Below are 13,668 nucleotides of genomic sequence, written 5' to 3' on the forward strand. Positions count from 1 at the left end.
CAGAAGGATTCTCTTGTGGCCAGCAGACTTGTGCTGACATTAATGTAAGATGGACATTAATGCATTGGCTGTGAAATCCAAACTTCCTTTCTTTGCACTGCAGGAGTGGCTATACAGTCACATCTGTTTCAGTGAAAACCCTGGAAGAGCAAACCCAGCATTTTTAAGTCTCTTCTGTGAATATTATTGTGTGTGAGTGTGTGAGTGTGTGTGTAGGGGGGTTAGAGGAGGGGGGGTGCGATTCCTCGGATACAGACACCATCTGTCCACTGGTTATGATTGAACGTGATAGGCAGCCATCATGGAAACATTCTCCTCCTACTTGACCAAATTCACTCAACATAAACGATGTTTCAGGGAGGGTATTTGTTTTAATCTATTTTATAGCAGTATAATATTTCGGCTAATTTTGGGGCAGGTTAGGAGGATGTTTGGGAGGGTTTCAGCATATCTCCTTATCAGCAAGAAGTTCATGACTTTCATTCCTTAACCTTTTATTAAACCAGGTTAACCAACCATTGAGATTGAAATCTATTTTCCAAGAGAAACCTGTCCAAGAAGGACTGCAGTAATTTCAGACACAACTCGCTTCAACACAACAGTCTAGCTAAAAGTGCTATCCAGCCAAAGTGCAAAGGAAAGACAATCAAATTATCATGTAAAACAGTTACAGTTCAATGGGAGCTGACACACACCTGTGTATGCACGTAACCTTTGACTTGGCCGATGGTTCACCTTTCAGCATGACAATGAACCGAAGCATGCAGCGAAGACGCATGGCCTTGGTCCTTCAATGGCCTGTGGGAATTTGCCGGGTGAAATTGGTTAAACTGCACTATATATATATTAGATGTGACATTTGGACACAAAATGACAAACAAAATCCCTCAGTGAAATTACTCTTCATACATGATAAAAAATGGGGCCAAAGGGCCAAAATAAATGTGACAAATGCATGCAGTTATTTATGTGAGGGGAAAAGACCAGTCTTTTGGCATGACTATACACTTTCTAAAAAAAAAAATTTAATTTAAAATTGTAATTGCATTTTCGAACTTTATTTTGGGCCGTCTTGAAATTGTTTCATTTAAATGTCAACATTGTTAGTCAGATAATAGCCTAATCGCCAAATTAAGGATTTACATTTACACTGACATCATGCTCTCAGATGTCCAGCAGTCTGTAGTTCAAGCCATATAGGATACGTTCATAAATGTCATTTTTTAAAATATTCTTCATGTTTTCATCCCTCTTGCCTATGGCAACGTTGCCTATCTGTCTGACAGACTTAACTGGCATGAAATGTGCCCTGTCTACTGCTATTGAGAACTTTGTTACAGACAGGGTTGTGCACTCAAAATTCTGTGGTCGCGTTAATGTCCAATATTTGCGTGCTATACAGTAACGAGATAACACTGTGTTGTGGTGGTGACGTGATAAATCTGATCTATTTTATGCAGGGAATCCGACGGAAACAGTGTAAATATAAAAATGGGATTTTAAACAGATACCATAGTCGACTAGTCTAATGATTTTACTCTTATGCCAATGGTTTCTGTACAATTTGGCTTATATTGTTAAGTAACAGTAAACTTTGCCAATGCATTTGAGTTTATATGCGCAGGGCAATCTTTGTGGTGACAGGGTTAATGTGGTCCTTTTTAGCTTTCAATATCCAATGGATATGATGGGCTACTGGTCTAGGGATTTTTCTTTTATGCCAAAAATTTTACTTGACTTTTAATACTTAAACTACACGGTCATGGAAGATGTTGGTAGCTCTGACCAGCATTAGATGCATTAGATGTAGAACACAACATTTAAAAAAAACATTGTATATCTATTGCACTATATAGGTTAGACTCAATAAAAATAAATTGATTGATGGATTTAATAAAATTATAAACAGTGTTATTACAGTATATCCTTGCCTACTTAGTAATGTTGTGTGCAATATTTGCTCAATGACCAGGGCTGGATGGTCCTACAGGCACTAAGGCCCCCAGGAGAAAGGGGAATGGTTCTGTGATCAATGCCTACCCAGTTGTGTTTTTATCCTGAAGTAGATTGCCCTGATGGCGCATACGTGCATTAACATTGATCGCAAGAGTTGATTGGTGAATATTGCAGGCAACAGTGCAGAACATGATGTACCCACATGGGATATGAGACCAGTTAATGGCCTTGTCCTTTCACACAGCCCACCGTACCAGAAAGCAGTGGGTTCAGTCCCCAGCCAGGTGAAATGGCAGGGGTCTGGCAGTTGTAACCTTCTGACAGGAGTTCTGCAGTTCTGTCCAATGTGCTACCTGAGCAGCCACTGCTTCACACTGTAGGCTCCACTTCCATGGGGCGATGAACTCTTCATCTCTTAAGATTGATTGACAGAATAATAATAATAATAATTTGTTATTTAGCTCACGCTTTTATCCAAAGCGAATTACAGTTGATTGCAATGCGAGGATTAAGGGACTTGCACAAGGGCCCAACAGCTGTGCAGATTTGATTTTAGCTGAACTGGGGCTTGACCCACCAACCTGCCATGTCCTAGTCATGTACCTTGTGCTGTTTGCGGGGGGAAAAATGTTGGTTGGTTGGTGTGTTTATAAAAGATTCTAATACATTAGCTTGCTTCTGCCTTTAAAAATGTATCTCCATTCACTATCAATTCATGTTCACCTGAACTGATTGCAATTAAATAGTTATTTGGTCCATTATTGTTTGGCCTAAAACAATCACCAGTTGAAACGAGGAAATTTAATGGTGACTTTTTTTTTCGGGCCTATCTAGCGGCTGCTTGTTTACCTGTAGGGAAGATTATTATAAATGGCTTATGTTATAGTGTCATTTTAATTTTTTGTATTTCAGAAACGGCACAGTGCTGACAGCGTAGTGAACAAGAAGAAAACACAAGGTAGTGTGTGTGAGTTTGTGTGTGTGTGTAAGGTAATATGTAAGGAAAAATCCACAACAAGGTGATCACTAAAGGGTTTTAACGACCATGGAGGGAAAGAACCGCTGCATATTTATTTTCTAATTTCTAAGGTCTTCTAAGCAAATAGATTATTGTTGAGTTTAAATTAATTCATAAAGTATATATTGTACTTTCATCTGCAATTTATTACTGTTTTAAGGGGAGATGTGAAAATATAGCTGACATGACGTGCCTGTATCTTGTATTTCATGTAGCAATCTATTGCTGTGACAGCTGTGTCAAATAGCTCCTGGTGGCATTGTAAAGATTAATTATGATTGATTTTACTTCTTTCTCTCTCCTTGTGCTTTTTGAAGTGTTCAGAAATGGAGCATGGAAGACTGTCCACTGGCAGAAGGTATGACACTCACTGACAATCACTTATGTTCAGGGTAGATAGGCTAGGATATTTGAAATCATAGCTGAAATATATGCAGTGAGCCCTTTTGAACCCTGGAGGGAAACGCGTGTTTACCCACCCTAAGGACAGGGCCAATGCTAGCGAACAGATGCAGAATTTTTTCCTTTTCTTAACCACAATGCTTTTCCCCTCCGGTCTGTATATATTAAGAGGAGAAGGAATTCCAGCAGTGAGCTGTTCTTGTCTGTCACTACATTTTTTCCCGATGTGTCCTTGGGAGTATGGTCGCAGGTGTGGGAGTGTGGTGCGCAGCTTTAATGTAGGATTTTGGACCCCTTCCAGTGATGGTGAGGACAGGAGAAAAGTGCCGCCATTTTGTCCTGAAGCAACGTAACCAGTCTGTTTTTTGCAGGTGGAAGTGGGGGACATAATTAGAGTAAATGGCAGGGAATACGTGCCTGCAGACACAATCATCCTGTCATCCAGGTAGCGGAGGGATGAGGGAATCTTTCTGTGTTCTCACTAAGGCCATCCAGGGATGTGACGGTTAAAGAAAGGCAAAAATAGAACAAAATTGTGATCATCTTAAATGATTGCCTCTCGTTGACTAATGAACTAGTATATGTCATATGTACCTGAACACTCCAGTATGTGTACATAGACACATGCGTGTATACACACACACACACACACACACACACACAGGGACATACGTATACGCACACATTGGAGGGACACAAAGTCATAAGTTGTCAATAGGTCACGTTTGCTTGTGTGCTTTCTTTTTTTGCCCTGCTGGCTCCGTCACGTCTTTTGGACAGTGCACTGATTCCATGTTCAACTGTCAGATTAGGCTGATCTTTTCTCTTTTTCAAAATCCATTCACAGTTAAGGTCTGAGTGCAACCAGCTCTTACTACATTTAGCCAGAAAAGATGTGGTAGTGTTACATTTCTTTACAACACACCTTTCCCAGGGAAAGCAGGGCGCTTGTGTCATAGACGAGTCACACAACGCATCTGTTAGTGGGCTGAGTGCTATCTGGGGACTTATATCTGAGCTGCTGCAACATGGCTGGGTTTAAGCTATCCCCTCCAGATGGTAGCAGTGTTTCTTTAGGCCCATGTAAATGTAAAAAGATAAATAATAATAACAGTGGCCAAGATGACTGACATAATTATAATAATTTGTTAATTAGCTGAGGCTTTTATCCAAAGAGGCTTACAGTTGATTTGACTAAACAGAGGACAATCCCCCCTGAAGCAATGCAGAGTTAAGGGCCTTGCTCAAGGGCCCAACAGCTGAGTGGATCTTATCATGGCCACACCGTGGCTTGAACCACCAACCTTCCAGGTCCCAGTCATGTACCTTAGCCACTAGGTTACAGGCTGCCTGCCCAGCCGTTAGACTACATGTCCTCAGCCATACGCTTTGATCCCTTCGGCCTGCATGACCTCACTTGAATGGCTTTAGAAAAAAAGAGAAAGAAAACTACACTCGCCAGAATGCTGTTCATTATGTTCTATTAGTTCTATACTGTAGGTGTTATTCATAATCAGAATCAGTCACCACTCTCTTCCGATCTCTCTCCCTCTCTCTTTACCAATTGCTCCCCTGTACCACGCCTCTTTCCCTGGCCCTCATCCTTCCTCTCCATCATGCACTGCCCCACCGTGCACTTTGCTGGTTCACCGTGGGTATAAATAAGGTGGCTGTTGGAGAGATAGTCAGAGCCAGCAATGGGGACCACCTCCCGGCTGATCTCGTCATTCTGTCCTCCAGGTCAGGACCCGTGTCAGGCATGGCAAAGGAGCAGGGTGCATGTGCAGCATATAACTGCGTATAGAATGAGGTAACAGGTAGTCACTTAAGAAAATTAAATTTTATCTTGCATATGTGTACTTGATTTAGACAATGCATTGCCAGAAATACTCGATTTTCCATTCAACTTACAGTAGGCATTGAGGTACGTTGTGTGTGGTTCTGAAAAATTAATACACACATGTGGAGAACAAAAAACACAGGCATTTATTTAATACATTTATTTACAAAACTATTTTCAACAGAAATATGATGTAAATTGAGCTATTTCAGCTATATGAGCTGTATAATTATTGGTTTAATTGAGGTTTGCTTGAGGGTACAACAGCAGTGCCCTCACTAGGATTTTGAACCAATAACATTTTGGTTATAAGTTCAGTCCAGTCCTGAAACACTGCACTGCATACTGTCCTTTTTATTTTTATTTTTAAATCCATTTATTTCTGATTTTTCCCTTTTTCTCCCAATTTAGTAGCCAATTGTACCCCCCTCTATTCCAATTAGAGTTAGTGTTAGATACACCGTCCACACCCCGCCCCCTGGCGGGCCGAAGGCAACACGCCTTCTTCAAGACGTCTCATCTCTGAAATCGTGTTCGTGATTCCGAGGCATACGAGGTGCTTATTGTGCGGTGATCAGCTAACCCTGCCAAGGCCCTCCCTCTGGAGTAGCGAGCCAATTATGCCGCTCCTCGTGAGCTGGCCAAACATGGCTTTTTGGCAGGACCGGGAATTGAACCCCGGTCCCCGGTGTGCAACTGCAGCGAACTGCAACTGCAAGTCTGCTGCATCTTAGCCTGTTGCGCCACCGCACCCCGCGTATTCTGTCCTTTTAGGCTAAAGTAAACTACCCAATAAAAATAAGAGAGCAAAGTGTGCCATTGGGCCCTCTGAAAATATCATCCTGAAAGATTAATGGGGCACATAGCATCACGGAATGGTTGCGTAATCCTGTCGGGGGGGAAGGGGGGAGGAGCGGTGGCATGTTGGCTGGGATTCATTAAGGTTTTATAACAACCTCACCATGAGATGAATCTGTAGTTACTGTAGGTCTGCTCTCTTAAAGAGGCTGCATCACCTACTTCCATATTTATCAACCCTGGATGTACTGTTCTGACAACGCAACAGAAAAGCTAAAGGATGTATGAGCCAAGCTTTTCATCAATTCAAAATGCTGAATTACTGGGTAAAATAATTTGTGCAAATGTGGCTCTAGCGTGTGTTCAACCCTGTTGAGCTTTGTCCTTAAATCGGATTGGATGGATGTTTTTTGTTTTTTTTCTCCACGTTTAACTTATTTAGATTTCCCCTGATTCCTGATTTAAGGACAGAGCTTGTTTGGTCAGAGGCCGTAGCCCTACATGGCACAGTAGTGTGCTTGTCTGCAGCCACTGCCTGTCCATAGACTGCGGCATATTGTACGTGGGCACACACAATCTGCTTGCAAAAGAGATATGCTATTACTTAGTTTTGCGAGGTCTGAGACCTGATCTGTGTGTTATTTGAATGGGCACGTGTTATTTCCTAAAAAGGTAACCTACCTTCTTCAAAATGGAGAAATGCACCTTACAGCAACTCCAAAGCTGTCTTATTTACACAGACACATCATGTGTATTTGAAATACACGTGCAGGAAAAAAGAGATGTTGTTTTCGGAGAAATGTGTATTTCAAATGCACAGGCTACACGTAGGCTACTGCCATAGGCTTCAAGTTTTTATGCAAAGCTAACACGTCTTGCTAACATGGAAATTGAGTCAGTGAATGCACAAAAATTTTATCAAACATCTCGTCTAAGTCTGGGAAACCCAAAATGTTTTCCTTTAAATCCATTCAGTCCATAATGGTCTTTATTCAGGTTGTATACTCCGGGATGCCCAATTTAAAATAGATTTCTTAAACTATAGGCCACACCGCTTCTAACAAACAGATGAAATTGCATGAGGATCTGTGAAATATGTAGGATGGAGGTGACAATTTCATTCCTTTCTTGCTTTTTATCATCTGCCCAACACCACTAAATCAATTTGCGGTGTGCAGCTGGGTTGCTTCTCTTGAGTTACACAAAATGTTCTCAAAATGTTATTGGAATGTTTTGTCAATGTTATAACATTGCCACGACATTGCTGCAACATTGTGAGAATGTTTAGTGTCAGCTGGATTTAAAACTCCCCATTCTCTGCATGTAGCTTATTTTCCTGTCCCACTAACACCCAACCACTTTCCTGCTTTTCTTCATAACGATGCTTTCCTTTAAGGACAACCAAAGATATTTCTCTGTTTGTAATTGAAGATGGCCCACTGATCAATCCAATGCAGGTTGTTGATTACCTGAAATCTAGGTGGGGAAAATTCTGTTCTCTTGGAATATTTTTTTCGACCGCTTGATGCACTATTTAAACCTCAATGTGTGATAAACCGGACACTCTACTGAGCACTGTCTCTTTCCTTGTCCTTTCATGATGGCCGTGACATCTAAGATCAACTGGAATCAATGGATTGAATAAGAGCATAAAGCACAGAAATATACCAGTGCACTTCTGAAGTTCATCAATTCTCTCATTTCATTCTGAGAGCCGAAATAATAAAGTTAAATATAATAAGGAAAGACGATGGGCAACATCTTGCAAAGTGGTTATGTGCCTGACAGTTGTTTGACGATGGGACACGTATGTGTGCATGTATATTTGTGTGTGGCGTGGTCGATGCTATTCTTTCAGTCAAAATCATTCATTTTCATTCCAACCCAGTGAGCCACAGGCCATGTGCTACATCGAGACTTCAAACCTGGATGGAGAGACCAACCTCAAGATCCGCCAGGTGGGCCTGTTCAATCACTCCCCCTTTTCTTCTTTGTATATCTAACTGACATTTGAAATAAATGTAAATGAATCTGTAATGAATCTTTCCCGTGTCTTTTCAGAGAAAAGTCTCAGGTGATATTTAAAATGGCACAGCTGTTCTAAAGGTCCCCCTTATCTCTCTGCCTCTCTGTCTCTCTCAGGGCCTGCAGGTGACCGCTGAACTACGGGATGACGACAGCCTGTCGAGGCTAGTAGGAAGCATGGAGTGCGAGAACCCCAACCGCCACCTCTACGACTTTGTGGGGAACATCCGCCTGGAGGGCCAGAGGTAAAACTTCACACTGGTAGTCTCGGGCAACTCTTGGTAGTTCTCCACCTTGCTTATGTCTTAAAGGAGCACTGTCATACTTTTTTTCAGTTCAGTTTATTTGGATTAGATGCTTCAATTATGTATAGGCATTTTTTTAAATCACCGTCAGTGTAGCCATTTCCTAAATATGGGGCAAAACATTTAAGGGCTTGAATCTCCAGCCTGTGTTACTCAGAAGGTAACGGGCACTGAAACTCCACCCTTGAACTCAGAGACTGGTTTATGGGTGGCCACCTATCCAGGCGATCACATGACACTCCAACGAAGATACAGTATCGTTAGCATAAAGATACCACGGAATCTACCTTGGCTAGCCTGCGCGATATGATGGACAGCTCTAACTTTTCAGAGTTAGAGGACAAGCTTTTCGATTTTGAAGAAGAAATAAACTTTACAATTTTGAGCCGGAATTTACAGAGGAAGAATTGCGTGAGTGAGAGAGACAGACAGCAGAGGAACACTGAACACTGAGTTTGCATCAATGCCAATAATAACTTAGAAAACTTGCTTCATCCTGCAGTACTTAACAACTTCTTTTAAAAAGGCCTATGCAAATACATCATTTAAGCATTTAATTCAAATAATCTCAACTGAAAAAAGCGTGACAGTGCTCCTTTAATATCATATATTGGAAAGCACATCATTTAAACTCAGTTTAAGCCCTGAGTAATGTGTTTTTTATGTAAACCTTGAAAATTCTTCTCTACTAAGATTCATATCACTCTTAAGGGTACTGGAGGAGGTATATCACACTTTAGCTCTTGCCGTGGACATACTATACTTAAGCTCATAATTGGGTCAATGCTGAAGGCCAAGTTTACGTTGACTGTACTTAACCTTTACTGAGGTCTTTTATTCAAAATGAGGATTACCTTACCTAAGTCCATAATTTATATCTGCCATACTTAAGCCCTTACCTGCTATACTGAACACACAAGATGTTTACTGAGGTATGACATCCTCAAACGCCTCTAATTAAAACCTGCTATGCTTCAGACCTGGGTCAAATACAGAATTGTTTTAGTAATATTTAAAGTAATTCTGACTCTTGGAAATATTTTGGGTATGTAATTAAAGCCCAATAACTACAGTCTGTCGTAACTCATTTGTATTTCCGATGTGAATCTGCAATCCTTATTTTCTAGCACGGTGCCTTTGGGTCCAGACCAGATTCTGCTGAGAGGAGCCCAGCTTCGGAACACACAGTGGGTCCATGGCATTGTGGTCTACACTGGGCATGACACCAAGCTGATGCAGGTATGATACTTCCTCTGCAAGTACTGTACCGTATATGCGCCCCAAAACAAAGCCCTTGCACCACACCACACATGCTGATTCATGTACCCCTGGGCAATAGAATCAAGGGGATTCCAGACCGTTTCTATGCCAGTAGCATCCAAATGCTATTGCTCCTTGACTGTCAACAGATGACTGCTTTAGGCTGAGACCAAAGGAAAAACCATGTGTTTTACTAACTTAAAAAAATTTAATGATTTGATAAATGCTCAGTGTTAAATAATACATTTCATTGATGGCTATTTTTCATCTTCCACCCCCAAACCCCCGCCCCCTCATCTCAGAATTCGACAAGTCCACCCCTGAAGTTGTCCAACGTGGAGCAAATTACCAATTTCCAGATTCTGGCGCTTTTCGGTTGCCTGCTAGCCATTTCCCTGGTGTGTGCCATTGGCCAGACCATCTGGAAAGTCCAACACGGCAACGACGCCTGGTACATGGACCTCAACTGTAAGATCAACACCCTCTCCCCCCCGCCTCCCTCACAAACCTCTAACCCCACCTCTTTCTACTTGTCATTTATTTGTTTTTCCTCTTCAATCCTCTCTCTGACTTTGTTGTCATTTCATCTTTTTTATGTCAATTGTAAAATCACTTTGTGTCTCACAGCACCATAAATTCTTAAACTGTAAGTTCATAAATGGCAATAGGGATGCAGTAGACAGTAAATTCCCCAATTTACATGCCAAAACCAGTGACCAGTGCAGTGAATGAAATGGTTCAGTTTCTCAGTGCTGGTGTGTCTTCCCTCATGTTCTGTTGTATCTTTTTGTTTCCTTTGTGGTTGTGTGTTTCTTTTCATTGAACAGCTCCAGGTAACTGCCATTTTAAATCTACCTCTAGACCCTCTCCGCACTAACTCCCTAACCGAGTGGCTAAGCATCGCATTGCCTATATAGCTGGTTACCCTGCATCCTAAGGACAGGTGCACCCCCATTTTCTGACTAGTACTGGTTCAGACAGCACCCCTCCTCTCTTCCCTCTCTCAGTTAATCAGTTAAAATGTATCATCGGCCTACTTCGGCAAGGGAAATCTGAAGGCCTAACATAATGAGAAATAAACCCATGAAATATGCATGCTTTATTGAACATTTCTTCTAAAGAAATGACCAAGAAAATAGTTGCATAAAGCAATCAAAGACAACAGTGGTCACAGGACTTAAATTAATTACCCTTCACAATGATTAAAAGTCAGGTAGATGCAAGACCGGTAGATGCTTATTTTTCTGTTTGCAGCAGTATCGATAGTAGGGTTCAACAGAGAATATCTCTTGTCACAAGAGCTTTACTCACTCTTTAGAATGGGTCTGGTTTGGAGTTTTGATTTGTGTCAGAGCAGTTTGTGCTGGTTTTATGTCCAGATATCCACTGCACTTCAGAAGGATCACGCTTTTAGTGCCCTGGTTTGAAGCTGCGTTAGCTACTGCATTTATAACTGAAATGATTATGTATCTGTGGAATAACACTTGAAAGGGCAAAGCAGAACGTGTGATACACATATCTGTAGCTGTATAAGTGAATGCTCCCTTTGAGACTTAGAATTCACATTATCTTATTTGCTGTCACATGCAAAGCATCTAGATTGCACATTGACTGTTAAGATATACTTTATTATAATCAATCAAAAGAATAGAGTTATACAGATTACAGTGTACATATCATCTTTTGCAGTTTGCTAATCACATGCAAGTTACATATACCCCTCTTAGCTCTTTCTAAATTACCTTTCCACCACGATGTTTAAAAATCAAGGTACACCCCTCCAATATCCATCCTCCTCTTTGGCCTTTACCTTATCTTATGGCTCCCCCTTCACGGAGATAAAAGCTACTGAACTTCCATTAATACAATGGGTACGAACACCCCTAAAGTCTACTACTTATTTATATCGTATATAGTATCTTTCTAAAAAATAAAAGACATAAAAATAAAAGGAAACTTATAATGTATTACTTCTATGTATTACTTTTCCTACTTCTACAAGTAATATAGATTATAATTACCACTCATGCCCTAAATATAGCCATCTCGTTTTCTGCGGGATTTGATCCCTCCTCCTTGCTGTTGATGAGCTCCGTTTTCCTTATTTTTGTTTTTCTTTAGCCAGGCATTGTGCCCCTCCCCTGTAGGGTTGGGGTATTCTCAGTCAGAACTTTAACCTTGCTCCTTAAAACCCTAAATCTAAGTCCCCCGACTTCAGACTCCTCTACTGACAAGTATGGCTGCTCATTCTCTGAACCACATATTTTTCTTCTTACGGGCGTTCTTACTACCACCTCGATGGCGTGTGCGAGGGGTTAACAATGCATTCCTTTCTAACCCATCCCCCGTCAATCTCTCATCAGGGGGGCCTAGGGCCGGGTCCTCGACACTGTACACAGAAGAAATGCACCAGAGAGGGGAATGTAATGCAAGCCAATAATAGAATAAGAATAAGAAACTTAAGTGTGACCAGACCGAGGCACAAATATTTAATTTATTTCTTTCTGTGCCTTCTCCCCACTCTAAAGCCAATCCAAAACTTTATGGTTCGACCTCACACTGGCATCTAGGCCAATACTTCAATACTTGGTTATAAGAAAAAGGAAATCCTTGGCACTGTATTGTTGGGGACAGTGCTTTGGACTGAACCTCGTACATTTGTTCTGACAAATCCTTCCCACTGCTATCGATCCTGACCCTGCTTCCATCTGCTCATCCTTTTACAGTCTCCAGTGATGGCTATTATTAGTAGCCTAACTATAAGCTAATGTTAGCTCACCCTACACTTGAGGTCCTGTTGCCTGTCAGGATCGGCGAGTATGTCTTCTTTTGACTCATCAGAAGTTATTGAAAATGTACAACAGAGCTGCATGTGTTCCCGCTGTGACGTCACTCACTAGAGAAGTCATTTTGACTTAGGGGGTTTCTGTCAGCAGCGATCATTTTGTCCCATTTTTAGCCATACTAAGAACAATTTCCTCTATAATAACAATAATTGATCAAATATCTGTGGGGCGAGTCATTATGTGGCTCTTAACCCACTGGGAAAAATCGCTTTGAAGTTTCTGGCTGGGTATGTTGCTTGGATGTCCTCCCGACATATGTTCTCTCTGATGACGGTGCTTTATGAGGACCTGGGGGCTCTGTCCCTATCCACCAGAAGGGACTGTATACTTGGAGGTGGAAATCTGATACAAATAGGATGAGAAGCTGTGAGTGATGATTTACAATTTACCTCTACTACCATTTCCCAGAACCCAAACAATGCAAGGATATGTTTCAGTAACTTTGAAATTGATCCAATCATGGCCTTACTCACACCGGTCACCAAGGGAACCATTGCAAGGTCAACAGCGCTCTTCCTCTGACCTCACCTCCCAATATGTTATGTATGATAGTGTACAGGGGAGAGTTTTCGAGAGGTATTCCCAAACGGAGCGCGCCGCATGTTGGCCAGACCTGCTTCAGTCTCCCGCTTTGCAGGAGGGGAGCTATGCTTTGCCCCTTGCATACTCACTCTCAACTTTCTAACTCTAATACTACCCCCTCTCCCTCCCACTATCCCACCACCAATTTGCAGATGGCGGCGCCGCCAACTTTGGCCTCAACTTCCTGACCTTCATCATCCTTTTCAACAACTTGATTCCCATCAGCCTGCTGGTCACCTTGGAGGTCATCAAGTTCATCCAGGCTTTCTTCATCAACTGGGTGAGTGTTGTCTCAGCATGGACTCCCAGTTTTTCCAGCTGTGTGGAACCCTTTGGAACATAGTCACACGTGTGTTTCAGTGGTAGAGTGGTGCCTGAAGTGTATGGACACACCGCTGTGATTTGAACACAAGATTCAAAAGTCTATTTATGAATGACCCAACAATTAAACATCATTCTTTCTAAGACTAAAGACATGGGATAAATGCACTAGGATATCCAGTTTAGACTGCTAAAGCTGTCAAAATGAACATAAACATAAAAATGAATATAAACATAGACCTGTGTAATAGCAATTACAATTTAAAATGTATAATTCCCAATTGTAACTCACCTTACATTCCAGGAATTTAAAAA

The 13,668-nt window shown here is 41.5% G+C and overlaps 1 protein-coding gene across 5 annotated transcripts in view; it reads left to right on the forward strand.

Moving 5' to 3' along the window:
• The window catches only part of LOC133134957 (probable phospholipid-transporting ATPase IA), a 102,956-nt gene that overhangs the window by 22,974 nt on the left and 66,314 nt on the right, over nt 1–13,668 (forward strand). For 3 of the 5 annotated variants that reach the window (XM_061251607.1, XM_061251605.1, XM_061251608.1), the window contains exons 5-12: nt 2,869–2,914; nt 3,292–3,332; nt 3,748–3,821; nt 7,903–7,972; nt 8,157–8,284; nt 9,472–9,583; nt 9,907–10,072; nt 13,185–13,312. In XM_061251607.1, the coding sequence (XP_061107591.1) occupies nt 2,869–2,914; nt 3,292–3,332; nt 3,748–3,821; nt 7,903–7,972; nt 8,157–8,284; nt 9,472–9,583; nt 9,907–10,072; nt 13,185–13,312 (765 nt within the window). Of the gene's footprint in view, nt 1–2,868; nt 2,915–3,291; nt 3,333–3,747; nt 3,822–5,042; nt 5,117–7,902; nt 7,973–8,156; nt 8,285–9,471; nt 9,584–9,906; nt 10,073–13,184; nt 13,313–13,668 lie in introns of all 5 variants that reach the window. The other 2 variants (XM_061251603.1, XM_061251606.1) reach the window with 1 other exon arrangement.

This window comes from Conger conger, chromosome 8 (genome assembly GCF_963514075.1).
Source record: "Conger conger chromosome 8, fConCon1.1, whole genome shotgun sequence".
NCBI lineage: Eukaryota > Metazoa > Chordata > Actinopteri > Anguilliformes > Congridae > Conger > Conger conger.